The sequence below is a fragment of the Nipponia nippon genome, unplaced genomic scaffold (assembly GCF_047370975.1).
Source record: "Nipponia nippon isolate SJK-2023a ecotype South Korea unplaced genomic scaffold, ASM4737097v1 scaffold_17, whole genome shotgun sequence".
Lineage (NCBI taxonomy): Eukaryota > Metazoa > Chordata > Aves > Pelecaniformes > Threskiornithidae > Nipponia > Nipponia nippon.
Window position 1 is genome coordinate 4,729,207 of NW_028262333.1, and position 12,363 is coordinate 4,741,569.

The 12,363-nt window shown below is 40.8% G+C and overlaps 1 protein-coding gene across 2 annotated transcripts; it reads right to left on the reverse strand.

The window, feature by feature from the left end:
• Positions 1-3,621: 3,621 nt before the first annotated feature.
• MRPL22 (mitochondrial ribosomal protein L22) lies at positions 3,622-12,347 on the reverse strand. 2 transcript variants are annotated; one of them, XM_087753655.1, is made up of 8 exons: positions 12,278-12,347; positions 12,148-12,193; positions 10,126-10,261; positions 8,101-8,166; positions 7,488-7,565; positions 6,592-6,661; positions 5,162-5,390; positions 3,622-5,032 (listed from the first exon to the last, which is right to left on the reverse strand). In XM_087753655.1, the coding sequence occupies exons 1-7, from the start codon at positions 12,303-12,305 to the stop codon at positions 5,179-5,181; spliced, it is 636 nt and encodes a 211-aa protein (XP_087609781.1). In that variant the 5' UTR covers positions 12,306-12,347; the 3' UTR covers positions 3,622-5,032; positions 5,162-5,178. The 2 variants fall into 2 exon arrangements, with proteins under 2 accessions (XP_087609781.1, XP_009465117.1); XM_009466842.2 differs by having other exon boundaries at positions 3,622-5,390.
• Positions 12,348-12,363: the final 16 nt, after the last annotated feature.

Genomic DNA, 12,363 nt, shown 5'->3' on the forward strand with positions numbered 1-12,363 from the left:
CTATTGGGAATTTTAAGTGGGAGAAAAAAGGCAAGGAATTGGGGGCATCTAGAAGAGCTGGTTTCGAACAGCAATCCTTTAATGGCCCAGTGCAGTGCACCTCACAGTCCACTCTGTTTTCGTTTAATTAAAAGTTTTAATTTACATGGCCAGCATACAGTAAGGACCTATGTTTGTCTTGCTCAGAAGGAGATAATCAATAGGAGAGATGTAGACACATTTCACTGCTTATTACCTGCACACATTGATGGGGTTTACCACAATAGCATGTGCAAATGCCTTTACTCCACTCTTAGCTAGCCTAAGAGTTTGATTAGTAACAGAAGCCAGAAAACTGTTTTGCAACTTTTCTATTAAGAAAGAAAATTATCATCTACATCACAGAACAATTTCCTAGTGGTAAAGGAGTCCTCATTAGTGTATACAGAAAAGCAATGAGAGCTGGAACACAGGTGCCACACGTACTTACTGCAATTCTGGTGAGCGACCTAAAAAGGACCCAGGAGTTGCATGAACACAAGGCTGAACGCGAGCCAACAACATGCTCTCATCACAGATACAGCAAACTGCATATTTGGCTCCATTAAAAGCATGGTCGGCAGACCGAGGGAAGTTATCTCCCTCTCATCAGCGCTGGTGAAGCTGTACCTGGAACACTGAGCCTGGCTTTAGGTCCCTCACTGCAACAGAGATGGGGAAACTGGAGAGGGTGCAGCACAAGGGCTAGAGAACTAGATTTATGAGAGGCTGAAGCTGGGCTTGTTCGTCCTGCGAAAAAGGTGGTTAGCGGGGTGATCTGATAGCAACAGGAGTTGCAATAGGATAGTCAACCACTTCTCAGTAGCACCAGGCAACAGAACAAAGGATGAGGAAACAAGAGAGTACAGCCTGGGAGGCCCACGCTGGCCTCTGCAAGAAGTTTCACAGGGAGAGCAGCACAGCATTAGAAGAGGCTACCAGAGAGGTGGCTGGATTTCCAATAGTGTTAGACAAAGACACAGGTGACTTGATGCAGCGCTGACAACGGTCCCAACTCCAAGCTAATTTAAAATAAAAATATCGCATGGATACAAACATGGTTTAAGCCTGCATTTCATTATTTTTGGAGGAAAGAAAAAGGGAGTGAATGAAGGTCCACATATGATAAAATTAATTTTACTACACAAAACTTGACGGCTGTACTACTGTGCGATACACAGAAAGAAGTAGCACCCACCGATGCAGGAGCTATTCAGATGCTCTGCCCCACATTTTGTCTTTAGTTTCAAGAATGCTCTGTTCAAGTGTATTACATAGACTTTCAGATTAATTTCCTCAGCTAATACTGAGGTGGATGCCTAATTTGTGCAAGATAAAGTTACACTCTCCTTGGCTCGTCCTCTTCAATGGCAGCCTGCCCTCTGTATTAGAGTATGACTTCCTTGAAACAAGGAGAGAGGGTTGATGTTATAGAGCAAATACAAAATTAGCTCTGCATTTGCTGACTACTCCCAAGAGATACCTTGTTCCTTACTTTAGTCTAAGTATTCAAAAGTCGGTTCCTGAAGCTTTCCTCTCCTTTCAAGTTATTTTCCCTAGGTAAGGCTGCAGCAAACAGTAATTTGTGTGATTATTATTGCTATTAGTCTCTTATTTTGTTTAATTAGTATTTATTTTTAAATTACAAGGCTGAAGTGCAGCTGGATAGATGTCATTCAGCAATAAAGGCTTGTTCTTTGAAAAGCTAGAAATGAGGGCATTTTCAGCAGGACTATAGCTCATCTAGTGAAGAACATCACACTATTTCTATGGTTCACTGAGAGTATTAGGAGTAACCTTATTTCTATTTAAAGGAGAATTCTGTTTGCAAATGACTTTCCAGCATCCCAATGGCGGATTTTCACAGGGACTGGGAGGAAGGAAGCAGTGATTCCTATTGTTCCTTCACTCCCATGACTGAAGGCTTTCCCAAGCATCTCCGCAACACAGAGGTGGCCGCACTGTTACACACTTCCCGTCTGTGCAAAGAGGGGTAATTAGATTCACACTGCGTGACCTTGGTCTAGTCAAGTTCATGCCAGGTACAGCAACACAGCTGAAGCACTGGGCAGAAAACGCCTGTCTGTGCCCAGGTACCACCCAAGTCCTAACATTGTCCATCTCACCACAGCATTTTCCAGTATAGACCTGACCAGAATCAGGGTCTCTAACCATCCAGTCATTGTCTATCACACTCACACATCTCCTCCTCCGTCTTCCACGTTTTCAAAAAAGCTGACAACCCCTTTATAACCATATTCAGTCTCTCCTAACTCTACCTTTGATGAAGTACCTCCTCAATAACTGCCCAGGAGTTTTAAAAAGGAAGAAAACCACATCCAAGAAGACATCAGGCTGTCTGACAGAAGTACTTCGACTTTCTCACTGAACACTTTAAAATGTTTATGAACAAGCCCAACAGCAGGTTTTTAAGTTTTCCTCAACTAAATCTCACATTGCTGAGCACAGCTCGCAGTTCTGCTCTCTTTACATTTCCCTGAAGCCTTATACACCTTCACACATACTTTCTCCTCCTCCAATTTCTCTAACATCAGCACATACATACACAAGTGGTGAGTTTACAGTGCCCCCAGATGTTGCTAATAAAATTAGCATCAAGTAGAGGCCTAGGTGCCTCTCCCCCTCCCTTCTGGTGATGGCTCATTTAAGAATGTTCTTTTATTGGTGGTCACAGTAATAAATAATCTTCTGCTAAAGACTTGTTGCAGTTAGCATGGAATTTTCTGTCTGAATCCATACCAAATATCGAAGTGTAGATGTACTAGTTACCAGGAAAGCACAGCAGAATCAAAACCCCCAAATTTTATTTATATATAGAATTGACAGCATAAAGCTTTATCACTAGATCTTAGTGAATTTGAAAAAGCTTCAGGCAGGTTCCCATACCAATGTTCTATCACAGAAACCACTTCAGACACTCTTACCCTCCCACCAGTGAAAGGCAGGGATCAAGCCTGTTCAAGCCCCTCACCTCACCAAATCTCCCATCATTGTACTGTTACGGCCACAGCTGAGGAGCTTTCTTCGCCAACACCATAAGGATCCACTATGGGTTACACATCTTTAAGGCAGAAAAGGGTACTAAGGAATAAGAGGAATGCTGAAAAGCATGTCAAAAAAGTCTTCCCACTTACTGTTTTGAGAAAGAAAACATGAATGACAAGCAACAGCCTTGCTTTTTGACTGAAAAAATTTAAAAGCTCAGGTCTGTGTTTAAAGGAGTGTCAGGGCCACCTGCTGCATCGTAAACACACTGGAAAAGACATCAGTCACATTCTCATTTCTCTCCCCGTCTCCAGATTCATAAGTAGAGCTACGATATCTATAAGGATACAACCTTCTCTGGAGGTCCAGAAGGTATCCAAAGGGAAATCTACAGCATGCAAGGAGAAACAGGTACTGGAATAAAGTATCTGGAAGACAGGTTTTACATGCTTAGATGACAAGCGCTTATTAAGCTTGCATTATTTTGCAATTCCTTAGTCTTCTCCCAGATCACTGACCCTCAAAAAGATGAAGTCATTCAAGTTTGCTACAACTTGTAAGAGATGCCGTACGACGAAAGAGTTTAACGGGAGCCGGCACAGTAAAGCACAGCTGTTTATCATAGCATGCCAGAAACAGTTCTTCAAACACACAACAGGGACCACAGAGATAGACAGTTTTATCTGGAACATACCTTTCAGACAAAAGTTACCAAATCGTGGCTTTAAAGCAAGTAATGCATTTGTAAGTGCACTGCAGAAAAACAGATTGCAACCAAGCACCCATTAACAGTATCGAGCCATGCATGTACTTCTTGTGTAACTTCACAATCCGCTAGCGCTCTTTAAGATCATAAGACCCTTTCTTTGGTAGCAAAAAGAAACAGCCATATGCCACCTTCATTAAGACAACAAAGATAATTTGTTTGCTTATAAGAACTGTCCCTTTGCCATCATTCAAGTACTGATCAAAGTAAAGACGTGTAAGAAAGGCTACCACTAGTTGGTGCGGTAAAAGGACCCAAACGAGGTAAGCAATCTATCTCCCATTCTCATGTTCCCAGAATGGAAAAGAAAGGTCTAAATATCAGACATTTGCATAAACAAGCAACTGCTCATTCTTTTTATGCTGATGCTCGTGACCTCTGGCCATCTGAGTCGAAAGCTTAACTGGGTGAAACGAGGTTCCCCCTATTGACCTCAGTCTTTTTCCTCTTCAAAGTAATGATAAAAATGGGATTGTTTTCAGAGAACTGAAAGCCTGATTTGTATATGCAGCAAGCCATTCCATATATTAAATCCATTGAGCATTTTACTTGCCTCAACATTATAAAAACAACTTGTTTCCAGACAGTGCAGAGTAATTAGTTCACTCTTCCCCAAGACAAGCTTTTCTCCGTATTGTGCCTGTTACCCATACTGAGTTTCCACAGAGAACAGCCTGAACTCCATGCACATATCAGACTATTCACGCCATGATCAGAATCAAGAACAGTCTCAACATGCTGTAAGTTTTCACTGCCACTTCCCTCTCTGACAAACTAAACATTGCCACCTACCGACTCAGTCAAAACCTGAACTTTAAATGATTTTTTTTTATTCCCCACTCCCAGACACAATGCCTAAGATGCACAACAGAGGCTGTAAGGAAAAAGCATTACGACCCAGATAAAGACATCATAAACTGATGCCAGATAATCTCAACTATTATTGTTGCTTGTTTTGTTCCACTGTTGTAGTGCCTTTAAGATGTCAAATTTTAGTAATTTTAGTCCAAGTCCTGTTCTTGCAACATGACTGTCAAGCACTTGTTTTTACAATAACAGACCCAACCATACCTGACAGACAGCTGCATGAATTTGAGGACAACATAGTCCCTTACAAGCTTTATAATGGCACCGTATGTTCCAGATTTGCTAGTCCAGGCCAGAGCATGAATGCTGTGGTCCAAGTAACTCAGAAAAAGTACCATCTGTAGCTGCTTTTCCAAGATTTTTCCATACCTATGGCTTGACAAATAACAAAAGAGTTTATGGTTGTTCTTGCATCATCCAGCTCCAGGAGCACCAAAGATATAACTAAAACATGATTTTAATTATTCTGTTATATAATTACATTGTCAAACAAGAAATACCTACACAGTCACAAGAGTTTGTTACAGTGTATTAACAAGGGTTCTACTTCGCAGATGCTGCACATATTCTTTTGCTTGGTCAAAACCAGTCCTTGGTGGCTCTGGAGGCGGAGGAGGACCTTCCACCAGCTTCACAAAGTAATGGCACCTGACGATTTTCATGATGCCAAACATGCCTTTGCCATGGTAACGAATCCGCTTCACATAGCGGCCTCTGCCCGTCATTGACTCAGCTGAAGGAAAAAGGCAGGGAGGGGAGAGAAGACTATTCAGTCAAGAATAAACTGCTGCCCATCTGCAACTGAAACACTGTCTTGTCAGTGTATTTTTCATGACTGCATCTGAAAAGTTAATTCTATTCAGGATTCTCTTCTCTGTCTTTCTTCTATTACATTTAGCAGATTACTGCTATAGAGGAACACGTGAGTTGAATTAACACTCTTCAGGAGCACCAAAAAGGTGAATTTAGAAAGCATGCATGCAAAGATAAATAGATAGCAAAGGACAAATCCAAAGGAAGCTACACTGAGCACTTAAAAGATTATACAGCTCTTCTGAAGGTGGTATTAATTCCATTGCTTTTCAGTAGTTTGTCTCATGAATTCCTGTAGAAGTCTTACAGATTTCATTTTCCCTCCTTTCTCCCTTTATTGCATTCATTATAAGTATTTTCATTATCTACACATCCAGTCCTGCACTAGGAGATAAACATCCTTATGGCAGAGGCCTGGAAGGCTCCAAAGAATTCTAATCAAATCTGCTCTACAATCCAGGTTACTTTAAGCTTACGAGGTCAGCTTAATAACATTTATACCATATTTGGCAAAATGGGAATTTTTTTCTTTGGGCCTAAAAACACCTACAAGTAGACATTTCTCTAACATTTTTCTAGGCAAGAAAGTGCTGTAGTTATTACAAGCTTATCCTGTAATCATCTATAACAAAGCCTTTTTAAGAAGTCTGTCAATATTCATTTTGTTTTATACTGTTTCTAAGGGAAGTTTAGATTCCGATCCTGCAAAGCTAGCAGTACTAGCCACGGACAAAGCTTCCAGCATCTATCTTCACTGGCAACATTAAAAAGTAATAACAGTTTGCTTTTCGTTGTCTAGTCTTGTCAGGCAGCTTTCTCTTCAGGACTTTGTTTTCACATAGGGAGCAGAAACTCCATTCTTAGATGAATGCATCTTAAAAACAGTGCATCCAGCAGATGCCAGAGGAACGCTAGTGGGACACCAGCTATAACAAACTGATGGCTGAAGGCTCAACAACCACACTAACTTCAGTTGTGCTGCGAGTCGGAAGCACGTGCCTTTAAGTCTACTAGAAACTATACTCTATTCATTTCTGCTGATTTGAAGCAACAAAACCTGAAGGAAGAAACTTTTTAAGGTAGGATGACAATTTTCTGCATTAAAATATGAAAAAAAGTACCTATATGTAAATTTGATTTGAATTCCACATTGTGTTTTTTTACAGCCATTTCCTGAGCTTCTAAAAGAACCTGTAATAAAAGGAAAAGAAATGGAAATACCAAGTAGGAATTTACGCAACGCTACTTCTTATCTCTGGATAACATGGAAGAAATGACAAGTTTAAGTCAGTTACAGAAAAAGTATTCTATAGAAGAGATCAAAATCGTTAAAAAGACAGACATCTTTTACATAAGCACAGTCTCTGCATACAGACTGAAAAGCTTCAGGGCACCTTTATTACAGTTTTCGGGGAGGAAAGAGAGTGGAAAAGATGGTTCCCATCAGCATTTGTCAGCCTTCCATCCATAGACCTTTGCCTAATTAGACATCAGACTAGAAACAAATTCCAAGGTGGACAAAATGAACTTAGGCCATTCAATATTTACAGCTAATACAGGATACTTCATCATTATTATGCCGGAAATCAATGCTTTGGCCAAGAAAATGAGTAATTTGAGACTCCTAACGACTACAGTGTATGAAGAGCTTTCATGCCTTCACAGAACTCAGTCCTTTCCTTGATGATATCCTTTATCTCTTACGATTTTAACAGCCAAAGCACATAGATGTAGCAGCCATTAATGACAAGGATTCTGCATTATTTACCATGAACTTAACACCAATCACTGGTAGAGAGGGTACCCACATGTAATTTATTGCCATCACAAGTTAATACAGCCAGCACAAGTGACCTCTGGATATTCATAAGTCACAACGTTACATAACTGCTACAAAAATATTTCGTTTGAATGTGCTCCCAAAAGGCTTAATAGAAACATCTCCAAACTTCTGGTGATAGGTATTGATTTTAAAGTTTTCTTGAAATTAGGAGTGTTAAAGAATACTACTACATACCTCTTTGATTACCTTTGCTCCCTTTTTATCATTAAATTCCAACTGAGCAAGAGCCTGATCAATGGACATTCCTTTTATCTGCAATCAAAGTGTTAAAGTTAACTTCTGCAATTACAAGTATTTCCTTTCTCTTATTCGGAAGACAGTATTGAAATTATTTTACCATTTTAAAGAGCAAACCAAAAAGGCTTCAGTTTCCTAAATTACCCTTTCTTCAATGTAATATCTTACATACAGAACTTCTGAACTTGTAATGGCTAACTATTGAATAAATCTTGATAAAACATCCGATTTTTTTTTTCTTAAAGAGAAAAACCAGCACATTACCATCCTTCCAGGTTCTCCTTACCATCTACTACTAGGCAGAAACCAGCACGAAAATTCTTCCACAGTGCCTAATCTGCATATGATCCTGAGTACACATTTGAGAGCATACTAGGATAAAGCAGCTAAACCAAACTACAAACAACTATTCGCCTGCACAGAGGTATGCTCCTCCCAGACTCTATTATGAAGATGCTGCTTAGATTGTGATTGAATTAGGCTGTTAAAGCAAATACAGCAATTAAATTTTGCGTTCTAACAAATACAGTACAAAGTACTTTTTGCTTACCAGTTTTGCCAGATACCACATCTTATCTTTGCTATATTTTATTTCCCTCCGACAGTGATATATTTCCTAGGTGCAAAAAAAAAAATAGAGGATGAGTAATTTTGCTGTGAAAACAAGAATGGAGCATACATGTCTGCTCCACAATCTATATTCGTACTAGGAATAAAATAAGTAAGACTCCCCCTACTATACCACAAACACACCAGATCAGGCATACCTTTGACATTTGAAGCTGAAAGCATTATCAAAGAAGTAGCTAGCACACAGAAAATTTTAATGCAATCTTATGAGAATTAGTTTATAAACAGAAGTCCCTGAAAAGGATAATCAGAAGATTTTTCCATCATCTTTTCTTTTCCTCCTCCCCACCTCTTGAAGCAGTCCAAGACTGACATGCCCATTCAGTCTTAAAAACATTACTCTGCTGTCAAGTCAGCTTACTGGGATAGCAACTAAACAATATTACCAGAATGAACTTAATTAGCTCTTCAGAAGTGAAGAGGGTTTCAAGTTTGATTGGCAGGAAGAGCTGTCTCCAAAGACCCATTTAACATTATTACTGTACCAACAGGGACCAAAACTAGCTAGTAGAATTTAACAGCAATACAAATGTGAAAGAGATGGCATTCTTTATGAACAGGTAAAAAAACAGATTTAATAAGCGAGTTGGTCGATAACTGCATTTTCACATACATTGCATTAGTCAGCACAGTACACAGCATGTATTTCTACGTCCTAGGCCATAACGTTCACAGAAGCGATAAATGCTCAGGGCCCACAAAAGCCCATGTCCAAAAAAACTCTATTCTTTTGAGATGCAAGTACTTTACTTAGCTGAGCAGCATGCCTAACAGAGGCCACAACACATTATTTCCCAGCGAAGAACAATTACAAAAATGGAATTCCAAAATATCAGTTCTCAAGACTGAGAAAATACTGAAGAATTCACCTAAAATTCTCCCAGGCTGTGGTACAGAGAAAGCAGCACTGAATGGTCCCTTCAGTGATCAAATATACAAGTTATCAGTCACACATGAGAACTAAGAGGCTTGCTTCTGCTCACATTTAACCTTACTTCCCAGTTATAAAATGATCAGTAAGAGGGGACAGGGAGAAACAGGCAGAAACCTGCCATTACCAAAAACTAATCTGTTATGACTGCATTTAAGAAGATGACCACGCTACTTATGGTGACTCTTCCAAAAGCTGACTTGAACAGCCAGCAGAAGGCCCCACACCGGGCATACAGGTAACAAAAGGATTTTAAATTCTTTGCTTCAGTTTATGGTTTAGTAAAACACAAGTTGTGCAACAGACTGAAGAAACAACCCCACTCTACGGTACAAAACAGTTTCCTAAGAAAAATCTCCTGCCACATCTGACTTGCATGTCTCTCCCTGCATAACTTTAGAACCTCTCAGTCCATATTAAACAGTTCAAGTAACCACTATGACAGAAAACAACCTCTGAATAGTTCCATCAAAGAGAGCACACAGCAAGAGGCAACACATTATCAGACCTCAGAGATCTATAACGCAGAGAAATGAAGAAATGAAAAGAGCGTGCACTCTATGGTACCTACATCAAACAGGCACCATTAGCTCCACTACTCAAGGAAATTTATATTTATATCTTCGTGCACAGAAACAACAACATAATCACGTTTTTTCTAGTTATCTACTGTCAGTACAAACAGAACAAGTGTATAATGATACATCCTTGGTAACTTCTACCTCCTTGTACTTCAGAGACTTCTGCAGAGGATGGCACCTCTGCAGTTTGCATCACACATTAGGTAAGTGATCAACTACAAGCAACTTGAAGCTCCAATACAATTTAGAAATGGAAAACATTCAAAGTGATGTTAACTTTTACAATACAAATATGCCAAACTGACTAAAATCTTAAATAACAGAAGAATAAGCTATCCAACTAGCACCTTGTGGAGTCACCCAAAGACAGTGACAATCTGTTGGGAAATTGCTAAACATAAACAGGTAAGGAAATCCACAGGTGAATACTTACAGCTGGTCTGCGAGGCTCTCCAGGCAGCTGCGGAGGGTAAACAATCCTGTTCTTTTTCTCCCACTTCCCAAATTTCTGCAGAGATGTGCTTGTGTGGATGCATGACAGAGGAAAAAGGCTACCAGATGCCAGCCACCTGCAAGACAAGACCACAGTCTTTGCTGCTGAGCACAAGAGTTCTTTGCTCCTGCCCAGTTTATCTGGAAAATTGTGAACTTACCTGTCTTTATCAAGAGAACTGACACATTTGACTACTCACAAAATAAAACTGTTCAAGTCCTCTATAGTTAATGTTGAAAGGGCTTTTTAATTCAACGAGAAGTCTCAGACTTCCTAAAGCAAACCATGAACCATAAGACACGTTTCTACAGCATGAGGTTGCACATTGTGTGACCATCTGGGGACACTTCAAGACACAATCACCTCTTTGTTCTTATGGGGGGTTCATTACTCACACAAACAATTTGTATCTTTTCCAGAACCAGCCGATACTTATTTAACTCTTACCAACAATATTTTTAGCAGTAAAAATTTCTAGTTTTTCAAGAGACTTAGTACTAAAGAAGTATTGGAAGTTTATAAACATTCATCTCTTCTGATATTTGAAAGGGAAGATGTTCTAAACTACTTTCAAAATGCAGTCAGGTCAATATAAGACAGCCAATAGCAAAAAACTCTCATTTTCAGTCAGTTCACTCACCTTAGATTCAGAAAAAACAAGCTACATTTTGCCCCCTGCTGACTAGATAAAGCAGTACTGGGCAGCCGCTCGTAGCTACAAGAAACAGATGAGTTCAAGACCAGATACTGTGAGCTTTAAGGCTTGTAACAGCTTCGTGTGGGTGGCCACACTGCAAAGCATTTTAAAAACGACTGGCAAACAGAACACGTTGATTCGTTTCAAGAGGACATTGTACACCTTAGAAAGTTTTCACTTCCTATCAATAGGGGGTAGCATAACATACAAGTTTAAATGTTATGCAATATTTTTTCAGATATTTACCAAAACTGGTTTATTTGCTTAATACTTAAAAATTTTACTCATCAAGACAACAAATCATCATCACCAGACATATCATCGATTGATACAGGAAAATATTTGACAAGCACATGAATATTATTTTGCAATTTAGCAACTTAAGCACTAATGAATTAAGTGTTGTCTTCTTGGTATTAGCAGAACACATTAATACATTCAACAAAGGAATCTTACGTTCCCTCTATCTTAAAGTAATCCAACCTGATGCAAAGAGCAATTCTATTCATCATAACTTTAGGAAAAGCAAGAGGACACAAATACATTGTAAGCAAAAGAAAACAGCGATAAGCAACAAACAAAAGTATATTATATATATGGGTAAGTAAGTGGAAGAGGAAAGAGAAAAGCTGAGCACCTTTCTAGAAAGAATCATGCATAAGCACTAAGTGGGAGATGTACAGACTAGAACTGAGTAAAGCAAGTGATTAACACGTAACTCGGTTCCACTGCAAAGCACAGGCAACACAAGCCTATTCCTTCAGCGACAAAGGTCTCTGCAATTTAATTCCACAGACTCTAGCAGACACCAAAGCTCTGTGCCTTGAGAATCCACACCAGCCTTTCTTCTGAAGTCAGGGATACAGTCAGCAGTGACCAACGCTCCCCCAGCACAACTCTGCCATTCCTCCAGGCTGAGGGGGAAAACCAGCAGCTACAGAAGAGCAATGACTGGGAAGAACGCAGAGAGGAGCAATAGGTACTGTGTTACTGCGACCGGCACCATAAAGCGGGAGGAAACCTGGATGCCCGGTAGAAAAGGGTCAGGAGAGAAAGAGGGACACTTCCATCGTGCCACAATCTCCAAATACATTGAAAGACGGAGGCACGGAGCGACCTGTTCCCCACAGCTCCGGGGCAGGCCGAGAAGGCCGGGCCAGGCGACCCGCGGAGCCTCCAGAGCCGGTGACTCCCCGAGCGAGGCGGCCCGACCCCACCGCCCGGGGAGCGGCCCTTCTTCAGGCCCACGGCAAAACCAGACTCACCTCTCCGGCCGCGCCCAGCCGAGCAGACCGCACACCCAGGCACTACCTGCAAGGAAGCAGCACAGTGAGCCAGAAAAAAGCAGGCGGGAATCCCCAACACCCCCGCTCCGCTCCGTCCCCTCAGATTCACCCGCGCCGACCGCCCACCGCGCCGCCATCTTCCCCGCCTCGCTTCACGGCAGGCGCTCTCGGCGCACGCGCCGCGAGGCGCCATGT